Source organism: Pelmatolapia mariae, linkage group LG22 (genome assembly GCF_036321145.2).
Source record: "Pelmatolapia mariae isolate MD_Pm_ZW linkage group LG22, Pm_UMD_F_2, whole genome shotgun sequence".
Lineage (NCBI taxonomy): Eukaryota > Metazoa > Chordata > Actinopteri > Cichliformes > Cichlidae > Pelmatolapia > Pelmatolapia mariae.
Genome location: NC_086245.2, coordinates 23884191 through 23909151, shown reverse-complemented (window position 1 = coordinate 23909151; position 24961 = coordinate 23884191). Strand labels below are relative to the sequence as shown.

General features: G+C 38.3%; 1 protein-coding gene across 1 annotated transcript in view; it reads left to right on the top strand.

Annotated features, from left to right (window-relative positions):
• Positions 1-24961, top strand: part of csmd2 (CUB and Sushi multiple domains 2) — a 256929-nt gene that overhangs the window by 112071 nt on the left and 119897 nt on the right. Inside the window, exons 6-11 of the mRNA XM_065471148.1 lie at positions 9119-9231; positions 11294-11371; positions 15309-15396; positions 16271-16395; positions 20541-20662; positions 24786-24889. Coding sequence (XP_065327220.1) covers positions 9119-9231; positions 11294-11371; positions 15309-15396; positions 16271-16395; positions 20541-20662; positions 24786-24889 — 630 coding nt within the window. The remainder of the gene's footprint in view (positions 1-9118; positions 9232-11293; positions 11372-15308; positions 15397-16270; positions 16396-20540; positions 20663-24785; positions 24890-24961) is intronic.

Genomic DNA, 24961 nt, shown 5'->3' with positions numbered 1-24961 from the left:
GGAGATTTTTTTTTATTTTTCATTTTTTAAATCATACGCATTAAATCCAGTTACAACCTTGAAAATTGCCTTTTTTCCCCAAAACAATGCTCGCCTGGACTTTATTGTCCATTCCTATAATTTATGTGTTAAATGTTTACTTTGCTTTTATCTGTCACGCTGTGATGGTTGCTTTGCCACCTCTTTCTCTGTCTCAAGTGCCCTGTAGCATAGAAGGATAATGTCCCTGTAATCGGCCCTAGGAAATTATTGGCTTTTGTTTATTGTTGTGTTTGATAGATCTACAGGGAGGGCTCAATTATCATTGCCACTTTTAAGAGTGACCTTGGAAACTCATTTGTTTTTACCCTGTTAAAGATCCAGTACCCAGAGGATTATACCCGCTGCACCGATATTGCTTTGCACTGTGTCATGTGAGTGATTGGTATATGGGTGTGCCTGTCTTTAACAACCTTCCTTGTAGATGATGGTAAGGCATCATGTCAATTGGATTTGGCAGAAATTAAACAAAGGGGAAGAAACTGACAGTGTCTCTGTTTGTCTTTAGTTTATCTTGGCCAGACAAGTAATTTGGGCCTTTGTAGGTCATTTTGGTGAAGTTAAGCATTCAATAATCTTAGCCATTAAGCTCTGTATGGCTTTCTCTCAGGACTGTTTCAGAGTCCATTCAATAGCTCACCTGTCTTGACTTTTTGAGAAAGAGTAATAAATCTCATTGATGCTGGGATCAATTGTTGAACAAGCTGCACTAAATTTTTTACTTGCTCAAACTGACTTTGTGCTGTTGATCCATTTTTCCTTCACATTTCTTTGGCTTTTTTGCTGTTTTAAAAAAGACCCAAACTACCTCATTTTTAAGAAATGAAAAGGTCATGCTACAAGAAGATGGTCAACATTTAATACTCAAAAACCCCAAATTTGCTTACTGGGATAGAAAAACCTATAAACCTCTTCACCTGTAGTTTGGGGGGAATACTGCAGCATTTTAATACATTCCCATAAAAGTATTTCCAGTTTCTGTGTTGTTGTTTTTTTTACATGGCAGATAGTGCAGGCAGTTCACTCCATGACTTGGCCAACTGGCTTCATAAACAAATAGAATATTACATAAAAGAAATGATCAAAAAAACATAGGGAATGAAAATATTTATAATCTCAGCAGTGTTGAGCATCAAACTTTTAACAGAGCTAAAAAGCAATGTAGAAATTATAATCAGATCTTTCAATAGGGATATGATAAATAACTACAAAACTACAAGAAATTAGAAATGAAAATCCAGTAATATAGGGGATATTCAAAAAATACAAACATGGGTCCCATGGCTGTTCCAGTATGCATAGTGAAAACATGTAGCTCTTCTACCCAAAGAGGGCAGTCTGTCAAAGTTGCTGAGATGTTTTGGATCGCAACACTAAACACAATGACATCCACTGGACTGAATTATGATCTTAGTTTAATTAAGATTACTTCAAAGTTTTAGCCAGAATACTCTGTAGGTAGTATCACTTCCTGGTACAACACACCTCGGTGTGTTTGTGTAGCTTATCTCCGTCTAACCGCTTTTCCCCACTCGGTGACACACCTGCCAGTGAGCTTTGGTAATTGGTGATTCTGTTCTGAGACATGTGAATCTAGAGACACCGGCAACCACAGTGAATTGTCTACCAGGAAGCAGAGCACACGACATTAAGGGATATTTAAAACTGCTGGCTAAGTGCAAACGTAAACTCTGTAAAATAATAATTCACATCAGCAGTAATGACACCCGGTTACATCTATAAAATTTATATTGAATTGGTGTGCAACTTTGCCAAAACACTGTCAGACACTAGTTTTCCCTGGTCCCCCCCCCCCAATCGGACCAGGATTGACATGTTTAGCTGCATGTAGGGGATACAATGTAATGTGCAATGAACATTCATTCTTGAATTTATTATTCATACATTTTTTGCACAAATTTATATATTTTTCATTCACTTTAAATGTTTATTGTGTTGTGTTTAGTTGTGTTTAGTGCTGATGTGGGACAGTTTTCCAATTTCATTGTACTAAGTATGACTGTGAAATGGCTATGTAGGGTTAGGATTAGGGTTAGCTATGTAACACAGGCCTTCAAGCTGGCAGTAGTTAAACCATTACTTAAAAAGCCATCTCTTGTCCCTTCTGTCTTAGCTAATTATAAGCCTGCTAGGCCTCGATTAGTCCAGATTAGAGCATGCTGTAGGTATTACTGGTACTGCGCTGCAGTGGTTTGAATCATATCAATCTAATAGACTCCAATTTATTTATGTAAATGGAGAATCTTCTAAACACACTAAGGTTAATTGTGGAGTTCAACAGGGTTCTGTGCTAGGACCAATTCTGCTTCGTTTGGGACATTTCATGAGAAGGCATAGCATACATTTTTTCTGCTATGCAGATGACACTCAACTTTATCTATCTATAAAGCCAGATAACAGGCACCAATTATTTGCACTGCAGGAATGTCTTAAAGATATAAAGACCTGGATGACCTCTTAATTTTCTGCTTTTAAATTCAGATAAAAACTGAGGTTATTGTACTTGTAAATATCCTGTCTCAGATTGACACAGAAAAACTAGTTCATGCATTTATTAATTCTAGGTTGGACTAATTTGTTGTTATTACGAAACTTGAAAAGCCTTCAGTTGTTCCAAAATACTGCAGCAAGAGTACTGACGGCTGCTGGAAAGAGACAGCATATTTCTCCTATAGTGGCTTCTCTTCATTGGCTCCCTGTTAAATCCAGAATCAAAGTCAAAATCCTGCTCCGCACAAGGTCTTGAATAATCAGGCCCCATTTTGTCTTGATGATATTATAGTACCGTATCACCCCATTAGAGCACTTTGCTCTCAGACTGCAGGCTTATTTGGTTCCTAGAGTTTTTAAAAGTAAAATGGGAGACAAAGGCTTCAGCTGTCAGGCCCTTTTGTTGAACCAGCTTCCATTTGGATTTCTCAGTTTTCTTTGTATAATTGTTGGGTCTTCACCTTATATAAAGCCCCTTGAGGCAACTGTTGTTTTGATTTAGCACTGTATAAATAACTTGAATTGAGCTAAAATTATTATTCTGATATTATAAAAAAGATCTGTATAAGATTGTGTAGTGAATTAACCTGTGACTCTTTAAACCAAAGTGCTCTATAACAGCTGCATTATTTTCATTTAGCATCACAGGTACTGGGAAAGCTCCATCCATTAATCATACGGGGTTATCACAGATATAGTCCAACTTCCTCATACATACTGCACACTGCAGGTGTGACACATTCAGCCACATGAAGTATCCTACTCGTAACTCTAAACTGAGAAGTTTTAAAGCCTTGACCTATTTAAACAGTGAATAAAAATATAAAATCAAAGTGCAGAGGTAATGAGTGCAAAGGAAAGTGTCACTGATAGTGTGGAATTTGGAGTTCAGTCTTTGGTGTACTTAGACCTCCTCTGACCTTGAATTACCTAATGTTGACTAATTTTGACTCTTCAGAACAAGTTTGTGTTCATGAAAATGAAATAAAGTGAAACATTTCTGCCCGTGGACACAACTCAGGAGATTATCACATGCTGTATTGCCCTAAACCCTATAGTTAGATTCAAACTTTATGCTGTTTTGGCATGCTCTCAACTGATCATATGGGTCCTACCTCACAGTAGAAACAGACAGGGGTGATAAGTTCCTGTTAACATCTGCACAAACTTATTATTAGTCCAAGTTTCTGCAGTGTGAAAGAGGCTGTTTGATGTGAATTCCATGCCCCTGGGAGAAAAATGAGTTCATACTTTCCTAGCTTAACACTTGTGCTTGTGTGGCTGCTGAATAACCCTCTTCTTAGATGAAAGAAATAAATCATTCTGCCAGAGTAGCTACTTAGTTTTTAATTTGCATGGGTACCAAAATTAGAAAAATACATCCTCAACAAAAGCACACTTGCCTTTTACTCCTGTCTTTGAAAAACAGATTTCGGTCTGGATTTGAATGTGTGTTTGACGACCGGTTATGAACTGCAGGATATTTGGTCAAATGGCAGTTTTAGCATTATCTCCAACCTTGTAATTGTAAAATGACTTAAACACTGTAGGTGATTTGTAGAGCGCTTTCAGATAAGCCTGAAAAATGAAAAATCTGCAAATATACAATGAGGAGAAGGAAGCAAAGATGAAGGCTAGTGCGTTGTTCTTCCCAAAAGAAAATTTCTTACAATCAGTGTCCATATCATATGTTATGTGAGGGTAGAAAATGAGTTGTGGGAAAAGAAAGAAAAGAATCCCTCAGGAGATTTAACAAGGCTCTCTGATGGGGCCAGAGGTCTGCCCATAAATATTACATGAGGGCTGAGGGAAGAGAAAGGAACAGTGTTGGTGCAAGGAATCTACAGATAAAGTAGGCATGTTGGCGCTGATGGGTCTGCAGCTTTGCTTGGTCAGTGAATGTTTCAGTATACACTGCAACACCCTTTTTATCACTGAGCGCTCCAGTCCAGTTAAGCACACACCCATGAGACATGCTGTAACTCTCCCAAGGGCTTCTCTTTGTGCTTTGGCTTTAACTTCTAGTGTAAGGTTGATGTTCTTTACTGCCTGGGTGCTTGCCGTTTGAAGAAATGAATGGACAGCATTGAGGATTCTTTGTTGTTTGGAGTGGGGGTGGTTCGGTTAAACCACCAGTATATCTGCTCAGACTAACATATAAAGGTCATAGCTACAGCTCCACTGCCAGAGCTTTAATACTACCATTCTGGACTTAAAGGACATCCACACTGATTAGTTTACCTCAACAGGATGCTATATGGATGTAATTTTCTAATGTGCATTAGAGTATGTATAGTGACTGTCAATGCGGGAGAAAGAGAATTTATCAATATCTCTACTTGTATTCAGAGCTGGAAGTGCGGGTACAAGCATGTGTTTTCCACATACATCTGGATAAGATGACCTGTGTTATAATTCACATAGCCTCATTAAAATGCTGAAAGTTTTGGCTGTAAAGTCACTGTGACCCCTCCCAGTCTGCTGTAAGTGCCTGGACCAGCATACTGAGCAGAGCTCTGATTGATCTGCCTAAGTAGGTGCAATTAATAGGAACGTTCTTCACACACACATACACACAGGCACGCATGTATGGTCATCAGATAATATAGCAGAGCGAATTCATGCACTGAAAGAAGCTTTAAAGCGTTTGATCCTAATGTGCAGCTAGTGACCTTTGGCACCCAAACTCCGCCCATTTACTGATTATGCATAGAGCAATTTGACACTTTGGCCCAAGAACAGAAAACAGATGACATGAAACGATGAATATAAAGCAGGAAAAAAAAGATCAATTTCACTGGAAAAGGTTGCTGAATTGCCTGACGACGATGACCTTTGTTCGAAACCTTGAAAGGCATTAACAATTTAATAAGTCACATCACATCAATATGGAAAGCACCTCTGTGCTAGTGTTTTGTAATTGGATTTGACTGGACCTGCATATTCCTAAGACCTTCAGTCATAATATTATCGTGAAAATACAAGTCTAAGCAACAGCATTATGCATACGCACCTTTAGGTACCTTTTAATTGGATGTCGCCTATACATTTCGGGTAAACTGTAACTTATCAGGCTTCGTAGAAATGTTGATAGCATTAATTTAAAAGATAGCAACAAAAAATATTGTTTATCAGGAGCCGCTGTGTCTCAGTGTAATGTTCGAAGGTCAGTCCCCACAGTTACCACAGTTAAGTGCAAGACATACCCCCCTCTGCCTCCCCCTGGATTCCTCTATCACCTTGCCTTGCTCCAAAATACATTTCTTGGACAATCATCAAAAGAGTGACTCAGACTCAGGAGCTTTGGGGCCTGGAAATGGAAACTTATTTAGTACTGCACTCTCAGGACAATTCCACATAAAATCTAATATGGCCGGACAGAGAGCAAGAGGTTGAAGGGAAAAGGAGCTATAGAAGTAGCCACATTACCCTTGAGGAGACCTCCATGAGGACTTTTTGCGTTGCCTTCTACTTTCAACTTAAAACATTAAGTTTTTGAACAAAGCAAAGGGCATGCAGTGAAAGGCAGGTGTGACTTTGGGTTGAAATGATTTTTATGGTCAACGCCTCATTCTGTATTTATTGATTTCTTAATCTCTCAGTCTATCCAGCTATCCTCTGCTAGAGCTTATTTTTTTTAACTTTAGTCTAAGGTTTAGTGTTGCATTCTAATGAAACCAAACCTGATTTTTGTTTTGGTTTTGGATAAGTGCAGTGACCTCCAACACAATAGAGGAATTTATATTAAATCTGGCATTTGAAGGCCTTTGGGCATACATGTGACTTGGGTGTTCATTTCCTGTAATTCACTGATATGAAATTTAGTACCCACAATGTTTCAGTGCCCAGCCTGGTGCTAAGAGCTGGTGGTGATTTGGATCTTCTGTGTTCTTCTTAGTGGTGTAGCTTTAAAATGTGACAGACACAACATAAGGCCCCTCAATTCGTTATCCGTCCTCTTCTCTTCAGTGATAAAACCTCCCCAAAGGCATGCAGACATACTTTATCGGTGTCCCACGCCATGGATTTAACTTTGTTTAGGAATTAAATATGACCCCCTCTGATATAAATTTTTTTTTCCTTAATAACATGTTAATATGGTGTCTTTTATAAGCTAAAATACATATTATGAGTATTATGAATATTTCTGAAACTGCAATGTAGGAAGAACAATGCATTCTGACAGCTAGTGTTTCCATACATAACAAGCCTAACAAATCAATCCTATCAACTTGCATGGTGTGGCAAACCTGTCAGAGCTAGAACTTGGAAACATTTTGTAGCATAAGCAAAACACTTCAGCTACTTGTTAACATATTCAGGCTCAGGTTTTTGCCCTATGTGTGCTCCGTTTCTTTCAGCTAGTTGTGTGAGTCTTTACTGGAATGTTGGTGGTACTCAAAATGAGCGTTTTATTTAGTTTTGCAACACAGGTGGAATGCATTGCTGGTCTAAGAAGTGGTATTGCCAACACAACTGAGTTCCAATCATAAGTAATGCTTTCACAAAACTTTTGTATTTAAGTAGTTGATATTGAAATGAATGCCATGTTTCAAGAAGCTGTATGAGATCATCCAGTAGCTGATCCCATTGCAGTATGGTATCTAGTAGTGGTGGGAGCAAAAAATATAATACAGCATAGGATCACAATATTTTGTGTGGCAGTATTGTGTCAATACAAGGACGCCAAAAAAACATCCAACACTGGACATGCTTAGCTTGATAAATCTAAAAAAAGTGTTGCATGCTCACAACCACAAGACGATTGATTGGACACAACCTTTCTGAAAACAGTTGCAGTCTAACTTGGATACTGACTACGGTCTCTGTCAGAGAGACTGTGGAAGGTCTGCAAATAACAGATTTCTAAATGCAAACAGACTGCCAACAACGTCTTTCTAAACGAGTCTTTGTCAATGAGCCCATTGAAGAAGACTTTACTCAGCTGGTATAATGCTGATTGTATTCTGGTTATATTCTTATAGAACAGAAACGTTGATGAGTGCAGATGTAGTAGTTAAATGTGAATTCCTATCTATGTCGACAGCAACAGATGTGTGATTTTCGATGATTTATTGCAGTTAATTTGCTGTATGTTCAGAAACACATTGCATGTAATGGCCAACTTGACTCCATTCTATTGCAAAGATATTAATAGCAGACTGACTTTGTTTTATGACAGCATTTATGTCATTTTTTTGTGGCAGTTTTAATGTGCTTGACGTGAGAAAACTTTATCTTACTGGAAAAAATGGAGACTGACAAAGTTTAACTTTGAGGACATAACTTGCAGTTGAAAAAAAAGGTAATAAATCACAACATATTGTATTGCAATGCTCATCATATCATAAAATATTTTTAAAAAATCATGAGTGAAGTATTGTGATAATATTGTGTAGCAGTGTTTTAGTGATTCCCACCTGTGGTATCTAGTTTAATTGCTTAGTTTAAATTTTGATGTAATTTTCTTTTACTTTCTTAAGCGTTGTATCCAGTTCTATTAATGGGAGAGATAGTTGGAGGTGCACCTTAGAATGTATCTACTCTAAACACTTATCTAGGTTGGTCAGATGAGTTGGACATCACTGGGAAAAATATATAATTTACAGTAGGGAAATTGGTATTTATGCAAACCCTTGTTCAAATGTATCCCTCACTGTGTCGGTGCTCATACTGTATGTGTGTAGGAGCGCTTGTGCTTATGTTAGTGTGTCTCAAGATAAAACATGATGTGCCCCCAAAAGGCTTTGGCTTTAACAACCGAAGAAGTGCTTGGTAAGCAACAGCCCTCATTAGCATACAGATCAGGAGGCACTATAAGTGTTTGTGAAGTGTAATTCACTATTGCTGTTCCAAAGCAATAAAGGGAGTGCATTTTCTCCGCTAATGTCAGCGCTGGTCTTTCCCGGTCCCATTTTTTTACCAGGCTACAGTTTTGTTAAGAGTTGTTAACATTACAGCTCCCCTTAAGTACCAGACCCTCCCTTTGATAGATCTTAAAGGTGTAACATTTTAACATCTGCAAGTCATGGCCAAATTAATTTTGAAACATTGCTATAATTACCATAAACAAACAAGACAATCACCGGGAAGACTGACAGGTTCTGCCAGCCTCTGCGATATATTGTCTGCCATTGGGCTTGGCTTTATTGGTAACATGATGGATTACATAATTGCGTTATGCCACAAAACAGAAGCACGCTGTAAGCAGAGACACTTTCTTGCGCTGGCAGATATAACTGGATTTAGTTTGTATATATGTGCGCTTGGTTGGCAGGGATTTATATGACAAAATAAATAAATAAGAAGACGCTTAAAATATCTGAAGTTGAGAAGAGATTCATTAGTTGAATTTGTATGCTGAAGAAGTATATCAGTGGCAATGCAGGTGCTGGAGTTACTGGTTCATACCTTGCCTTTAACCTAGAATAAATTCAGTGTGCAGGAGTGTTGGGATATGCAATGCATCACCTCTGTTTCCAGTCTGCTACATTTGCATTTGCATGTTAAATCACTGTGGTAATACTCTAAAAGTCTATAGCTCTTATCTCTCTGTCTCTACCTACAGGTTTACTGGCCCGAACCTTCCTTCGCCCATCATTAGCAGCAAGAACTGGCTTCGACTGCACTTTACTTCAGATGGCAACCATAAGTTAAGAGGTTTCAGTGCCCAATACCAAGGTAAGACCATGAGAACTGTTGATATTTTAAAGAGGGAGGCTCATTAGAGATTTTACTGAATAAATTATAGACCACTTTTTGTCTTCGGTTCAGGTCTGCTAAAAAGGCCTTTTGTCAGTGGCTACATGTCTGTGATATTTGATTTTAATATTTTAATATACTTCCTTGGTCATCCCAACAAAGAATCTTTTATATTTTTGGAGACCCAGAAAAATGACTGGTTAGTGCCATAATCAGAATATAGTTGTAATCCCCACATGATGAACTTCTGCCACTTTGGACACTTCATGAGCTTCTTTCTTATTTTATTCTATTCTCGGAGCCCATTTGCCACAGAATAGTTGTGAATGCTTTCAGGAAAAAGGAAAAAACAAAGATGATTACAGGAGCATTATTATGAGTGCCACATAATTGCACAGAAGCATACATGTGGACACACACACACACACACACACAAACACAAAATCCTTTTTGTACCAGGCATCCATTTCCTGTTCCATTACTCTTAGAGGTTCAGGGATCACCTTTGAGAAGGGATGAGCAGGGGAAAAGGATTAGCTTGTCCACCAAAAGAGGTGATCTCTAAGGGTCTCACCTCCAGCCATCTGCTGGAAATATCAGCGATGGAGGAAAATAAGATAGAAGAAGAGACAAATGAGGGAAGAATTTGAAAAAGGGAGCCAGTGGGATTACAGGTTCAGTGGTAGGTAAATATGTTTCGAAGATCGGAATGAAGCGTTAGACTAATACTTTAATTAGATTAAACACTCACGCCACTGTTCCCATCCCTCACTGCATATTCTCATCACGACAACTCCCATGATTCCACAGCAGTGGCTTGTTGGAGTGATAAAGTCACTGAATATCTTAATTGCCTCCTTTTTACCTTATTTATTTTTCTGTGTCCTTTATTTTTTATGTAGGAAAATAATCAGCCACACCACATCAAACCCAGCATCTAATAGCTTAGTCTTCTTACTTGAAAGATGCTTATACCTTTTTCTTTCTTCCTCTTTAATCAGTTTAACAAATCAAATAAAAGAGTTTTTTTATCAGATTTTTTTTTCCTTCTAGACACATAATAAACAGAGTTTTTAACACATGACTCAGATAAGCTTTGAAGTAAACTGCAGCTGAAACCGAGGAAGGGATGAAAACACATTTGCAAAACAAGTGAAGTTCCATTGTCAGGGACCGTCAGAGTAATTAAACAGGACGACTGTGAAGGGGAGCTCAGATAATACTGATAGTGTTTTTGAAAATTGGTGAATAAATATGCATTTAAACAAGTCTCTTGTTTCTGATTACCTTTTTTTAATCTCCATTGCAATTATAACCAAACTCAAACCATTTAAACTTCATCTTTTTATTGTATAGAAAAGAGTGTTTTTGGATGCCCTTGGATCCTGTTAATGAAGGAATGATGTTATGCTAGGAACCCTTTTTTCCACAATCAAAAATATGGTGATTGTCCAAATCGCTTCCTGAATATGAACCACTGTAAGAGGTGTGACTCTTATAAATTAACATAAATGTGTGTTGTAGATCTTTTCAGTTTTATTGTCATTTTCAGATGTAAGAATTTATCGTCCATCCATCCATCCATTTTTTTCTGATTATCATCTTGTGCTGTGGGAGCTTTAACTTTTCTCAGCTGACACAGTGCAAAAGGTGGTGTACCTTGAACAGGCTGCCAGTCTATCACAGGGCTGACACAGCGAGACAGACAACCAAACACGCTCTCTCACATCCACTTCCACACCATTTCCTACCAAGTCCAATTTAGACTCAACGATCAACCTAACAAGCATGTCTTAGGAGTGCGGGAGGACGGCAGAGCAGCTGGAGAAACTCACATGGGCACGGGGAGAACATGAAACTCCAAAGGGAAAAAACAACCAGAAGCTTTAAACCCAGAACCTTCTTTCTCTAACAGTGTTTCATTAGTTTCACAATTGATTTGCAAATGTTGATTTGAACATAACTGCAGTGCCTTTTTTGAACTATCACAAGACACTTTCTGCCATGTCACTCCAATCTCTCTTCTATGTTTTCTCTACAGTGAAGAAGATGACTGAGCTTAAGTCTCGGGGTGTGAAGATGTTGCCCAGCAAAGACAACCACCACAAGATATCAGTGTGTAAGTTACAGCCCTTCCTTTTCCCTTTTTTCTACAATTTTTGATTTTTTTTTACATATTTGGTCGCTGTGTTAAGTCCCCCGGACAAGTATTCAGTATATGCAAGTGTGGAATTAGGTCTATCTATCATAAAGGACATCTCTAATTTGGCATCGGAAAGATTAAGATGAAGAAGGCTGAGCTTATAGCAATATTTCAAAGTCTTTATGAATGTAAAGTCAGGGCTGGCTGTGCTCCCTCGCCACCAGCACAACTATTTTCTCACATCACTGCATTATTACAACATTATTCCACAAAAACATTCACGCATGGGCATGCTGAACATAACCTGGATTGTTATTGATGATCAGGTAGGCATTATCAGTAACTGACAGCTTAACTAAAGGCTGACATGGCACACACAAAAAAAGTAAGTTTCCCTGTTAGTTTATGCAAAAGGTAATCTACAGTATTGAAGTCTCAACAGCTACTCAGCTGTTTGTTGTACTTGGCTATCTGACACAGGGAATATTTGATAAATATAAAAATAAAACAATTAGTCAACATTAGTCTTTTGTTTTTCCCAGTACAAAGGTAAAACTATAGGCCTGCAATCTTTTAACACATATTCCCTGATTGAAATGCTTAGGGAGTTTTGTGCCCAGTCATTAAAATTAGGAACAAAGCACAGCCTTGCAAGCCTGTGCTTTGAATACAGGCATCAATGGATACCTAACTGCCTTCAACTTCATTACTACCCCAGGTTCCACTCATCAAACACTTTTTAAAACTGTAATTAAATGTTACAGAAAAAGTGGAATAGATGTAAGTTTTTACTGCCCCCTCCGTGTCAGAGTTTGACCTGAAACTTATTAAAAATATCACCTAATACTGCTCGAGGTCTTGTCCATAAAGCGCGATTTGATATCCGACTGTTTTTGGCCTGGAGTGCTAAAGAGGGCTGTGCTTTTTAGTTGTAGCGGAGATGAAGACGGGGTTGAATAAGTCACTCCGTCATAATTCTAAAACCAAAAACCGTAAAGACTCGAATGATGCACTAAAGGAGACTATCTGGGGTTTGATGTTTGCAGGAGTACATTGTAGAGCTTTTTATTGATGTCAGCACAGGCCACAGTTAAAGGATGACACATGCACTGTAACCAAACCAGATGGAAAAAGTAGGTATGCTAACTGGTGCTTAAATACATAATCAATTGTTCATAGTAAATTCTCTTACAAACACAAATATAGGATTGTCAGTCATTTTACATCATGTTTGAGATAAAAGGCTTGGAAGGCTGTTATATATTAATACTGTTTGTGGAAAGAGAAATCTATTGGCTGCCTGCTGAGAAAGCTGACAAGTTATGTGTATGACCAGTTGTTGCTGCAAAATTGTCCTCAGGAGTTACTGGACTCCATCTGTCCAGGAAAGAAGAGCACGGAGCAACATTTTATCATCTCCAAATTGGGCCAGCCACACTCCCTTCTCTCTTCTACACTAAGATGTTTTGTTCAAGTTGGAATTTGTTTGTTACATTTTCAGGTTCTGCCTCTCCGCCTCTTTTCTTAGGCCTATATGCTAAATGTCTTTTGAATTAATGTAAATAGCCGCTAATCATTCCTCCCAGAAGACGAATGCCTGTGGATATGCTGACACAGCTGTGCAGCCCACTATACCCTCGATGATAGTTCAGTGTTCAAACTCCTTACGCCCATTTGTAACCTTTAGATGAAATTCTCTCGAGTATTTTTTATCATTCATTAACAGGCTACTACTATGTATTAGTTTAGTAAGTAAGTTATTGCCGTTCATAATTACTTACTTGTATAAACTGTTAGGTGTTACCAAAGAAATTTGTAAGGATGAGAGAATATACAGTACTGTGCAAAAGTCACGAGCCACCCTAATAGTTCAATTCAATATTTTGCTTCCGAGGATCCAGACTTGTAATTTTAAAGTGGTCTTGAAAAAAAAACTTTCCAGGCTTTCTGAAGGTCTTTTAAGTTTTTCTTTGAACATTGGCTGCTTTTTAACTCATTTTCTGTGTTATCTTTATGAAGTCATCTCACATTGGCCTATGAATCGTTCAAGCACCTAACTCATGGGATCAAGCACCGTTGTCTACAGACGATCAGAGCTGAATCATGATAAGTTGAAATATGCCAAAGATAACACGATTTTGTCGGGTATTAAATTAGATTTTTGCACCGGCAAGGTGATGCATAAAGAGCCTTCAGCTGAAACCTTTGCACATCTAAGCAGGTTAGCGCGGTTAGCTCATTAACGCGTTAGCGCCGTGCAGCCCCACACACGGAGCGATCTGCGTTAACTTGCTAACGGAGATTTGCAGCGTTGATGTGGTTATGGCGTTAACGTCATTTTAACAAGTTTAACGCTGACAGCACTACTTTTAATATAATAACATATAGGAATTTGTTGACAAGTGTCCATCAGCTCAGCTATAAGCTAACACAAGTGACTCGAGGTGTAATACCAGAAAGCATATAGACACTCGGAATATGCTGCTTGAATTCCATCAGTGGCAAACCTACTGTATTGTTTCATCAGCTAATCTGTCAGGCTTTTGAGAAGACACCAGGCAAACCTGTCTCACATCTTCAAAGTCATTTTAAGGTTTCTCTCTCGCACTACACTTTGGCCAGAAAAACAAGAGTGACTGCTGACTGTCGAAAGGGGCATAGACAAAAAAGACACACAATCTGTGCTAGAGATGCACTTCACATTACAAATGGAGAGCAGTAACTGCATTGGCCGTGTTTTCTTTGCCATTTCTTCCTCTCATCGTGTGTTGGATTTCACTATGCGACAACCGATTTCGCTTTATTCAAATATCTGTAACGTTAGCAACATGACAGCTATGAGTCACCTGTGTAGAGTGACACAGAGATGGATGTTTAAGGGTTTAATAACAACCTGTTGAACAAAAAGAGGAGCCTTGAGGTGGTAATTTCAATACTGCCTCAAGGCCATTTACCGTTGTTTTATCCACTTCTTTCTCCCACACTGCTTTTAACCCTTATGTTTCATATTTCACTAATTTGCATTAATTTACCTTACTGTACTTCACTTTGCATTTCTGCATTTTTTGACTGCCTGGAGTATGTATTTGAAAAACGAGCATTATGGTAAATAAAGTTCAAAATATTTCATTTTTTTCTCACAGAACTGTAACATAAATAACTGCAGCATTCTTGGTATTTGTTATACTTTAACATAGTTTCAGCCTCTTTTAGATTTTTCATTTAAATTTCAAGTGTTACTTATTTATTCTTTAATCTTTGAGTTTTTCTGGCTTACTGCTCAGGTTTTGCACCGACTCTTTATAGTTTATAGCGTATTTGTTTAATGATTTATTTTTAATTGGATAAGATGAAAAGCATTATCTGCAATATGCATAAGCCTGACATTTAAGCACATATTTACATACTGGCTTAATTTCCCTGACTTTTTAACATTGTTATCCTCCTGTTTATTAAACAGTTATCACTTAAGATTAACATTAATCTATTAACATAGCTTTTTTCACCTTTGTTGGAAATTCTGTCCCGCGTTGCCACAGACCTGGAGTCTGGCCAATGAGCAGGTGTCACGCTCAGTGGACCCAGCAGAACTTTGACCCATCCTGCTCAGTCAGGGTTCTCCCAGCTCACTATGTTTACTTGACCCCTTGTCACACTTCACTTTCCAGTTTTGCACCCATTGACACAATTTAAGAACCGTGGACAAGTATAACATTTATTTTCTAATGATAAGCATATTTGTTGCTGAGTAACTAATTTCACTGACACTTGCTACATTTTTGTACGTTCCTGTGCTTCTTTCTTTTGTTAGTACAGTCAAACATGTGAATATAGTTCTGCCAGATGTTTGTCATATATGTCTATATATATATTGATTTTGTCAGAATGTTTTACCTCTGTCTTTGCCCGTCAGTGTCTCAGATGGGTGTAGCACAGGGCCACAACATGTGTCCAGATCCTGGGATTCCAGATCGAGGAAAAAGAAAAGGTTCTGACTTCAGGTAAAAAAAAAGAAACAAGCAAGTACATCAGTATATTCAGAGAAAATATAACTTTATCTGCAGATGAATAGGTTAACATTTCCTGAAGAAGAGCTGTCTGACTGAGACAATGCCATCATAGAAAATAGGTTTTGGTTAGAAAAGACTCTCATCTCTGTTATTTACCGTCCTTAAAGTCATGAGTTGACCCTAATAGGCTTTATCTCTGTCTTTATTCCCTACACTAGAAATGTATATGGCTTGTTCAAAAAATGTAATCTAGTTCTCTGCTTTCAGTGGTTCTTTAAATTATGAGTTTTTTCTCTCAATTTAGTTTGTCAGTAAAATTTACTGTTTTAATAATGAAACAATCTACATTAGTCAGAGAACATTGCAATATTAGGACTGCAATGATAATCATGCTTCTTTCAAAATTCAGACTTATTTCAGTCTCCTAGATCTTTATTAATGTTTTAGCTTCATGAAGTTTATTGAATTGAATTTAAATCATTTAAACCAAATCATCTATTGTTCTCCAGCATGCACCATATTACCTGATGCCACACCATAGACAGCCCCAGAAACCAAACCAAATAGAGAAATGTGTACAGAGAAACAAATGTTACCAGTGGGATCATGGAGTTTTGTTCCTGTCTGAGCCATTTTCCCTATCAGTGGTCAGCGATAACACAGACAAATGGGTAACATCCATCTCTCGCTATGGGAAATCACAGGCGGAAAGGCAAAACAAATGTGTATTTTTTCCCACTAAACTTTTCTTCTTTATATTTGTACCTCATCTGCAAATCCACTGCTGAATGGTGAATTGCACCGGGAGGGTTTGTGGTGCTGACGTGCTTTTTTTGTGTTTTTTCTGTGTGCAACCTAACTGCAGGCGAGGAGCCACAGTGCATTTCTCCTGTGACGAGGGTTATGAACTGCAGGGCTCGAAGAGCATCACTTGTCTCAGAGTGACAGACAGCTACGTAGGCTGGAGTGACGATCGGCCCATCTGCAGAGGTAAGGATTGACGTGTCTTGTTCATCTTTTCACCTGTGTAATGGAGGTAGACTCAGTGTGACCTCTATTTATATTTCATACTCAAGTGCTCAAGTCGCTTTTGTGGGCAGGTCTGCTGTCATTTTGTATAGGTGCTCGGTCTCTCCGTATCATGATTCAGTATTCACTATTATGTTGTGACTGGCCTGACTTTGACCTTTGGCCACCGTTCTCTCGCTTCCTGTTGTTTAGCCGTGCTGGCAAAGTGCTGCCCATCAATCATGTTTTCCTAACCTGTGGCCATTTTGTGACAGGCCGAGGAGGGGATCAGAGATCTTTTTTTTTTTATATATATTTTTTCCTGCTGGCGTTACCCTCATTTTTCATCTCACATGCAGCACTCAATAAGATGACTTGATAAGAATTGATTTGATAAACAATGATGGGTATACGTTTATTGAAATATTATACATTGTTTATGTAACTTGAGAATCCACCATCATATATATATATTTAAATCTGTTAGTGTTCCTGTAAATGTCAAAGCAAACTGTGAAATTGGGAATATTTCATTAATTCAAGGTCTCTCCAGCCTTTAGTTGCTTTGAGTTTGTTTTTATTCTAAGATCGGCGTAACTTTGTGCTGAACATTGGGGGGGGTCAAGATCTCTGTCTAACTAAAAAAATAAATAAATCTGGGTAAATACCCAGATGATTAAACATGCAACTATTTTGCTGGTAATACCTGAAATGAGTAAAGAAAATCAACAGCCTATTTATGCAAGATAATTCATATTTTTATTGGGGGGTTATATTGGTTGGGTCTGATTATTGGGGGGGGTCATAACTCCCCTAACCCCCCTGGAAATTACGCCCCTGACTTTGAGTAGGTTTATGCCAGTATGGAAAGTATCTTACGGGCAATACACAGACAGGGTCAGAACTGTTTTTGAATCAAAAGGGGGATCGGCACAATATTAGTCAAGCAGTCATGATATTGAACTGTACCATTCTATCACAGATATTTCCGCACTTTATGTTTTAATGATAGCCGTGCATCTAAAGCGTACAAAATCTCTCTCACGTGGTCAATTGAGTGACGATCCGGTGGCTGTGAAAGGCATAGGAGATGATTCACATCTTTTTCATAAACACAAACCATTCAGTGAGTCTTCATTCCCAGAAAATAAGATAAAAATGTTTCATCATAGGATAGAACAGAACCATGCCAGCAAAATGCCTCGCACAGCACAACAGAGCTACCAAAGTTTTTTTTACGCCACAAAGTCTAAGGATTCTCGAAACAACCTAAGACGTGGCGTCTTAAATGGGAAAGCTGCATGTCATTTCATAGTTGCTTCAAAAACATTACATTAAAAAGTTGTATTAAAAGTGGGTATATATTTCTTTCTCATCAGTCAAGACTTGACATGGCCATAATTTGGAGAAGAATCATTGGCTTTCTTTATCTGTATGTGTGTGTGTGTGTGTGTGTGTGTGTGTGTGTGTGTGTGTGTAAAGAGACATTGACGTAACATCCACAGTCAGTCAGTGTAACTGCCCTTTCGATCGTCCTCATTTAACCTTTGGGACTGTGCCTTTGTTCTGGCTCCCCATGTTTAAATAAAGATTAAACATCATCTAGGAATAATTGAAGATCTGTATCCTAAATTAGCATTAGTCATCATTAAATTGAACAGCACTATCATTAGCACAGGAAAAAACTTCATCTCTGGGTGCAGATTCATTCACTTTATAAAAAATTCATGGTTCCCTTTTCATTCGTACCTCCTTTCCTGCGCACACCAAGCTGCGATTCTTTTTCCGCTGCAGATTTGATTGCCGCTTAGCCCACTGCACTTTCATGTCTCTCGCCAAGTACACAGAGTAGGATGTATCAGACATAATGATCCCCGTGATTAAAAAAAAAAATTGGAGAGAATGTGATGGCTTCAGTGCTGTATTATTTTCGTTAAGGTCACCCTCACTGTCAGCACAACTCATATTAATTACTCTACTCACCCCTTAACTTCGCCAAAGTTCTTTTAAAATTTTAATAGGGGTGATTTGGTGAGAGAGGGGTGGAGCATGAAGCCACGGAGTGGGGCTTGAGCACCCAAAGGACCTCGCTTAGACATAATTCATTAAAATCTGGGTAGTTGGCTAAAGCTCTTTCAAATACTTTCAGGTTCCCCTTCACATATGTACACAGGTACACACTGTTTTCTTAAAGTACTTCAGTTTGAAGGGTGTTTGATAGTTGTGTTAAGCAGTCACCCTCGGGTATTGATAAGGAAAGTCACCTTGTACTCTGACGCTTGGTATGCTAACTGCTCATCTACTCTTTTCAGTCAGAATATCTAATTGTGCTATTTGATTCGTAATTAGTTGTTTGCATTTATTTGACAGTGTTCCCTGTAGATATGCAGCACTTGTCGCATGCATTTTGACTTATTTTGTTATTTTATTTAAGTATGAAATCATCAAGTTTGTTTTCCTTAATGTGTTATTTACAGAATATGACAGTATTTATAAAAAGAGTCTTTCTCCAGTATATCTTTAGACCTGTGGTAAAACTCTGATTAACGTGTTTTATTGAGTCTTTCGTTAGTCTGCTTTTTTCATACTGCCACACGAAATCAAGTTGAGTATTCAGAGGGAGCCCTGGAGTTTGTCGCAACGGTGGTTTGTAATTTCATGTTATTTTTTTTTATCACGTTATCATTACCAACCACTTGCCAAACATCTTCATCTTTTCAAAGTGCTGCTTGCCTCTTGTGCTCGTGCAAGAGGCAGAGCATGCAGCACTTTGGCGGAGGAGCAACAGCGTCAATAGTGCTTCATCTGTGACTACACAGGATGTGTTGAGGCGCAATATCCAAAGTAGGTCACCTGTATTTTAGCGGTGCTCTAAGCCTAACATCCATCCAGCATAGTTATGCATGTAAAATGGAAGGAAATATGCTTGAGCTGTACAAATGCACTTGTGCTATACAATCGCAACCCCAGCCGTTAGCAGCAGCTGGACTTAATTAAAAAGGAGAATATCTGTTGGAGAATAGAAAAATGGGGCTCAGACACCTTATTTGTACAACATTAAAAAAAACAGTTAACTATGAAATACACACAATGCAAAATGAAAGTTGATTATTTCATATTTGAAGGCTGGGATTAAGGCACAACCAGTAGGATTAGTTGTAAATGCGGTCCAGATGTGAGTTTGATGCAGATTTTAGTGCTGTGCAAAAGTCTTGAGCCAATTAAATATAACTGTTGACCTTCATCAAATACCTAATGAAGGTAAAGTTCTCCAGGTTTTCTTAAGGTCTCTCAAAGTGTTTCTCTGGACATTGGCCTTCACTCATTTTCAGTCCAGGCCTTGTACCAGGCCATAATTCATAGGCCACCTAACGCTGACCTATGAATCACCGAAGCATAAAAAAGCACCAAACTCAAGAGATGATGTGTTTTGTCTACATGTAACTGTCAACGAACCAATCTTAAATTGTATCTTTAGGCTCTGTAGCAAAAAGACTGAATTTGTTCTCATTTTTTAGTTAAAATAAATCTAAACTACAACTAAAAACAAGAAAAGTAGTGCACAAAAGACAAGTCAGACAGATAAAAAGTATCTGAAAGTCATGTCTTATGAAAGGGGGGGGAATTGAGCAAAGACCTGACAAGAACTGAGAGATACATCTGGCCCTTCACTTCACCCATCAGCTGTTTGGTGAAGTCTCATCAGAGATGATCTCAGTGGGAGGGTGGCTGTCAAGAAGACACTTGAGAAAAAGGTGAAGGTCTGCCAAATTACACAAGAACTTTAATTAGTGGAAATAGGTTTTATCGAGCTATGAATACAAAATTGAATTCTTTTTTTGGCGCTCAAATTAACATCAGTATGTATGGAGGAGGTTAGGAGAGATGAACGGCAGTGAGTGTTTACAGTCATCTTTAAAACACAGTGGAGGCTATGTCAAAGGTTTGGGGCTTTATTTTAGCCAGTGGTGTTTGGTAATATTACAGTCATTATTTGGAAAGCATATGAATGGAGGAATGGAACAATAGGCAAACAACATTCAGTTTATCTTCTCTGATTTATGAACAGAAAGTACGTATTTAAACTGTCATTGAACATGTGTCCCTCTCTCTGTCTTGTTTTTTAGCACCAATGTGCGGAGGTCAGTTGAGAGGACCCAGTGGTGTCATCACATCTCCGAACTACCCAGTTCAGTATGACAACAATGCCAACTGCACTTGGGTCATCACGGCAACAGACACGTCTAAGGTAAATGTCATTAAACACGGAACTGAAGCAACAATGCAGGGCGTTAATTTTGCTTTGCCGCTGTAAGCACAGATTTCCAGCGGTGCCGTAAGTGGTATCTTTAGCTGCCAGCTGCCTGATGAGTTTGCACCTTTTTAGGGAGGAGCTCCAGAGGAAGCGCTTCTCTGACACAGATGACTCATTTTATGCTTTTGATAATTGCTACAGGACACTTTAGGGGCTGTTCAACACACCATGTGACAGGAGCTTTCTTATTGAAAAATGTGAGCGATAAGGAAAATGAACGGTGGGGAAAGAGCACTGGAAGCAAGCCAGCAGAAGACAAAGCGAGTTGTTAGAAACACCTGTGGTGAGGGAGAGAAGGAGTGAGTAAAATGGACAGGAGAGTAATGGAGAGGTTTTGAGAGCATGCTTGGAGGATATCATGAAAGTGTCACAGCCATTCTGTTCAGACCATTGACTTTGGAGTTGTGTTCAAGGCCAACCAGCTGCTATCCTGCCAAATATCCTTCTCTGAACTCAAACAAAATGGTTTTACAAATCCGTTCTCTTATTTCACTGCGCCGGATAGAAGAGAGGCTATGTAAGGTGAGAGGCAAGGCAGGATGGGGAGTCTGATCTAATATGCCCCCACACAACTCCACCCTTTGCTTGCATGTATACAAACACAAACAAACATTGACACCCTTGGGTATACCCAGGAGGCAGCCTGCTGGAACAGACACCAGTACTTTAGGCTGCCTCTTGCTCTGTGACTGGTTCAGATGAAGATGGAGAGAGACTGCTCTTTCTGTTTAGAGACGTAATGGGCTTCTATTCCTGCCCAGCCAGAAATGTTAGGTCAGCCAGCAGACTGAGGCAGAACCGCCTCAGTCTGAGCCGTGACAAAGCTCTGCTAGACCTACCAGCCTCATGACATGATAAGTAATTTGGGTTTTTGTCAAGTGGTGCTGCTTCAGAGTTTCCTAAAGATACTAAATGCAGCTGTTTGAAGCTGGCAGTCTTCATGTGTATATCCATTTATGCCAGAAAAAGCCAAAAAGTGGCCCCAACTTCCCAGACTTACACCAAGTTACACAGAGCTATCCTCTGGACCTGACAAAGCTCTGAGACAACGTCAAACAGCAATGTGCTTTGAAAAATCAACTGAATACAGGTCATGTTTTTTTTTCTTTTAAAGCAAATGATCTCCACAGAAATTTGATTTTTCTCTTATTAATATGCTACTTATAATGTTAATGAACTCATTTAAATATATATTATTTTTATAAGCACTCTCATGTTGTCATTACTGCCTAAAACCAGTGCACGTAACTGTGTGTGTCTGGTTTGTGGTGGAAAAATGACCTGCAAGAATGCTGCAGTATTTACCAGGAGCAGGGTGTATATAATAGTTTAATAAATAATCAGTGTTTGGGCAGACATTCAGAGCTGGGGTTTCTTTACTTAAGTCACAGCAGCAGACTTACAAGGGATTTACAGCTGACTTGACAGAAGCAGAAATACAGGCAACGGAGCTGCTGCAAGGTTTTCTTCCAGTCCAGAGATGAACTAACTGTGCCCTCTATATATAATGCTTAGTTCAACCTTGTTGGATACAGTGACAGGTATATGTGCCTACGGATTATTCAAGTATTTATAGCTAATATGTTATGTAATACTGTTAAATATTCTAGACCAGCAGCTGCAGAACAGAAAACTAAATGTTGTCCCCAGTCTTGCTTACAATAGGATTTCATTTATGATAGGATTTTTTTTAACTAAATGTTTTTATTGGAACATTTGGCACAAAATGGCAGGCTAGTTTAGAACCCTGACTCTTTTACTGCAGAGCCATGCTGTTGCTTTGAAGAATGCAGTTTGGCATTGTCTTGATGAAACAAGCAAGGCTTTCATTGCAAGAGATCATCTGTGGGCAGCATATGTTGCGCCAAATCGTGTATATATCATTCAGAATAAATGGTAGATGAGCAGATGTTTAAATTATGTGAGGGTATGCCGTGTGCACTAATGCACCCCCATACCCTCGCATCACAAATCCTGGGGCTGTGTAGGATGAGCCAGACACCTCCCCCACCCCATCCCCCCGTATAGAGGACACAACGGTCATGATTTTCTAAATGTTTTATCTTTGCCTGCTGGAGTTTTACTTTGCTTTCATGGATGCAGAAACAAACTGTGTTCACTGACAATGGTGTTCAGAAGTGTATCTGAGCCCATGCAGTGATTTTCAAAGAGTCGCGCCTGCTTTCAGAGCTGTGCTGCCTGCGGGGCCTGAAGATCACGGCAATACAATATTGGTTTTTTAGTTTTCTTTCAAGCGTATAGAGATTTCTCTGAATTCTCCAAATCTTTGCATGATATAAAGTACTGCAAATGATAAAATCCTCAAAACAACTGCATCAGAAACTCTTCTTAGTGGTAAATCCAGCCATTTTCTATAGGCTATCATGGAACTGATTGAATATTTCTGAGATGTTCCACAAAATATTTTTTCCATTTTGTTGTCTTTTCCCAACTACTTTGGAAGTTGTAGGAGTGTTTATTTAATTTAATATTTACATTTTACACAGTTTTGGAGACATGGTTTTACGTCGCTGAAGTTGCTTCAGCTGTTAAGTATGGATGATTTTTCTTTTTTTACAACTCTTTCACAATATGGCTGCTGTGCTCTCTCTCTCCCTCTCGATTTTTTTATTCTCACCCCCTCTGTGCCTCACCTGTTGGCTGGCAGATGGGAGATGAGTTTGTGGTATGAAACTCTATTTATCGAGCGATCTGACCTATTTTGCCTACACACCATCAATCTTTCCTCTCCACCTTGGCAATTTTCATTAGGAACTAGGTTTAACATAGGACAGAATGCAATTTGCATTTATATAAGCTTTTTCATTAGGCCCTGCTCTCTCTCAGCCCTCTGAAAACATTAAGAATTTGGCGGAAATCAGTGGCAGCCAATTTAAACTAGGAGGCGAAGACTTTTCCTTGTTTTGCTTTTTTATTTTTATTTAGCCTCCTCTGTCACTCTATGTTTTTGGCCTTATTATTAATATTCTGCACTTTTATAATTAAACCGTTTTTGTTTGTATGTTTAGAGCTGAACCCTTCGCTTGCCTCAGCTAGGACACAATTATTGTTTCCTTGTTTTTATCCTTATTTATCCTTCAGCTGCAGCGCAGAACTAAAAGGGCACTCAAAAGAAATCATGATTTATGTTTATAGAAAAGATTTATACACTAGATTGCAACAAAGTCTTTTTGTTGCCTTAATGATCCTATTGGAATATATATATATATATATGTATATATATGTATATATATATATATATATATATATGTGTGTATATATATATATATATATATATATATGTGTATATATATATGTGTATATATATATATATATGTGTGTATATATATATATGTGTGTATATATATATATGTGTGTATATATATATATATGTGTATATATATATATATATATATATATATATATATGTGTGTATATATATATATGTGTGTATATATATATATATATATATATATATATATATATATATATGTGTGTGTATATATATATATATATATATATATATATATATATATATGTGTATATATATATATATGTGTATATATATATATATGTGTATATATATCTATATATATAGATATATATATATATGCATAGAGAGGCACGTGTAATAGCCCACAAAGGCAACTGAAAGCTGCTAGCATGATCGGCAAGAGTGAAGGTCGTGCAGACCATCTGGCAGGCAATCAGATATTTGATTAGCGAGAAACAGTTCATAATCAGCAGACGCAGTAAACACTTACAGAAGCATGGATGCAAAATACCAATACCGAGCTGTTAGGTCACACAGTATGAGATTTAAAGGAGAAAACAATTCTAATAACAAAAAAATAAAGAAATAAAAATACTACTACAGTGCATACAGCTGGAAGTTTGATGGACAGATATAAAAAAAAAACCTGATGTATGATGGATTGATGAACAGAGGAAAAGAGAGTCACAGATGGGAAGAGATCTCTCCTCTGCATTTGGTTCAGGGAGTATTTAAGCATCTGCTTCCCTCATTTGTCTCGTTGATGTCCCCTCCGTTGTCTAGGTGATCAAGCTGACATTTGAAGATTTTGACCTGGAGCGAGGCTACGACACCCTGACGGTTGGAGACGGCGAGGTAGTGGGAGACCAGAAGACCATCTTCCACGTGTGAGTGACTCATTTGACCTCGTTTTCTCCTGCCTTTAATCTACCCTCTGTTCTCTAACTTCTTTTAGCTAC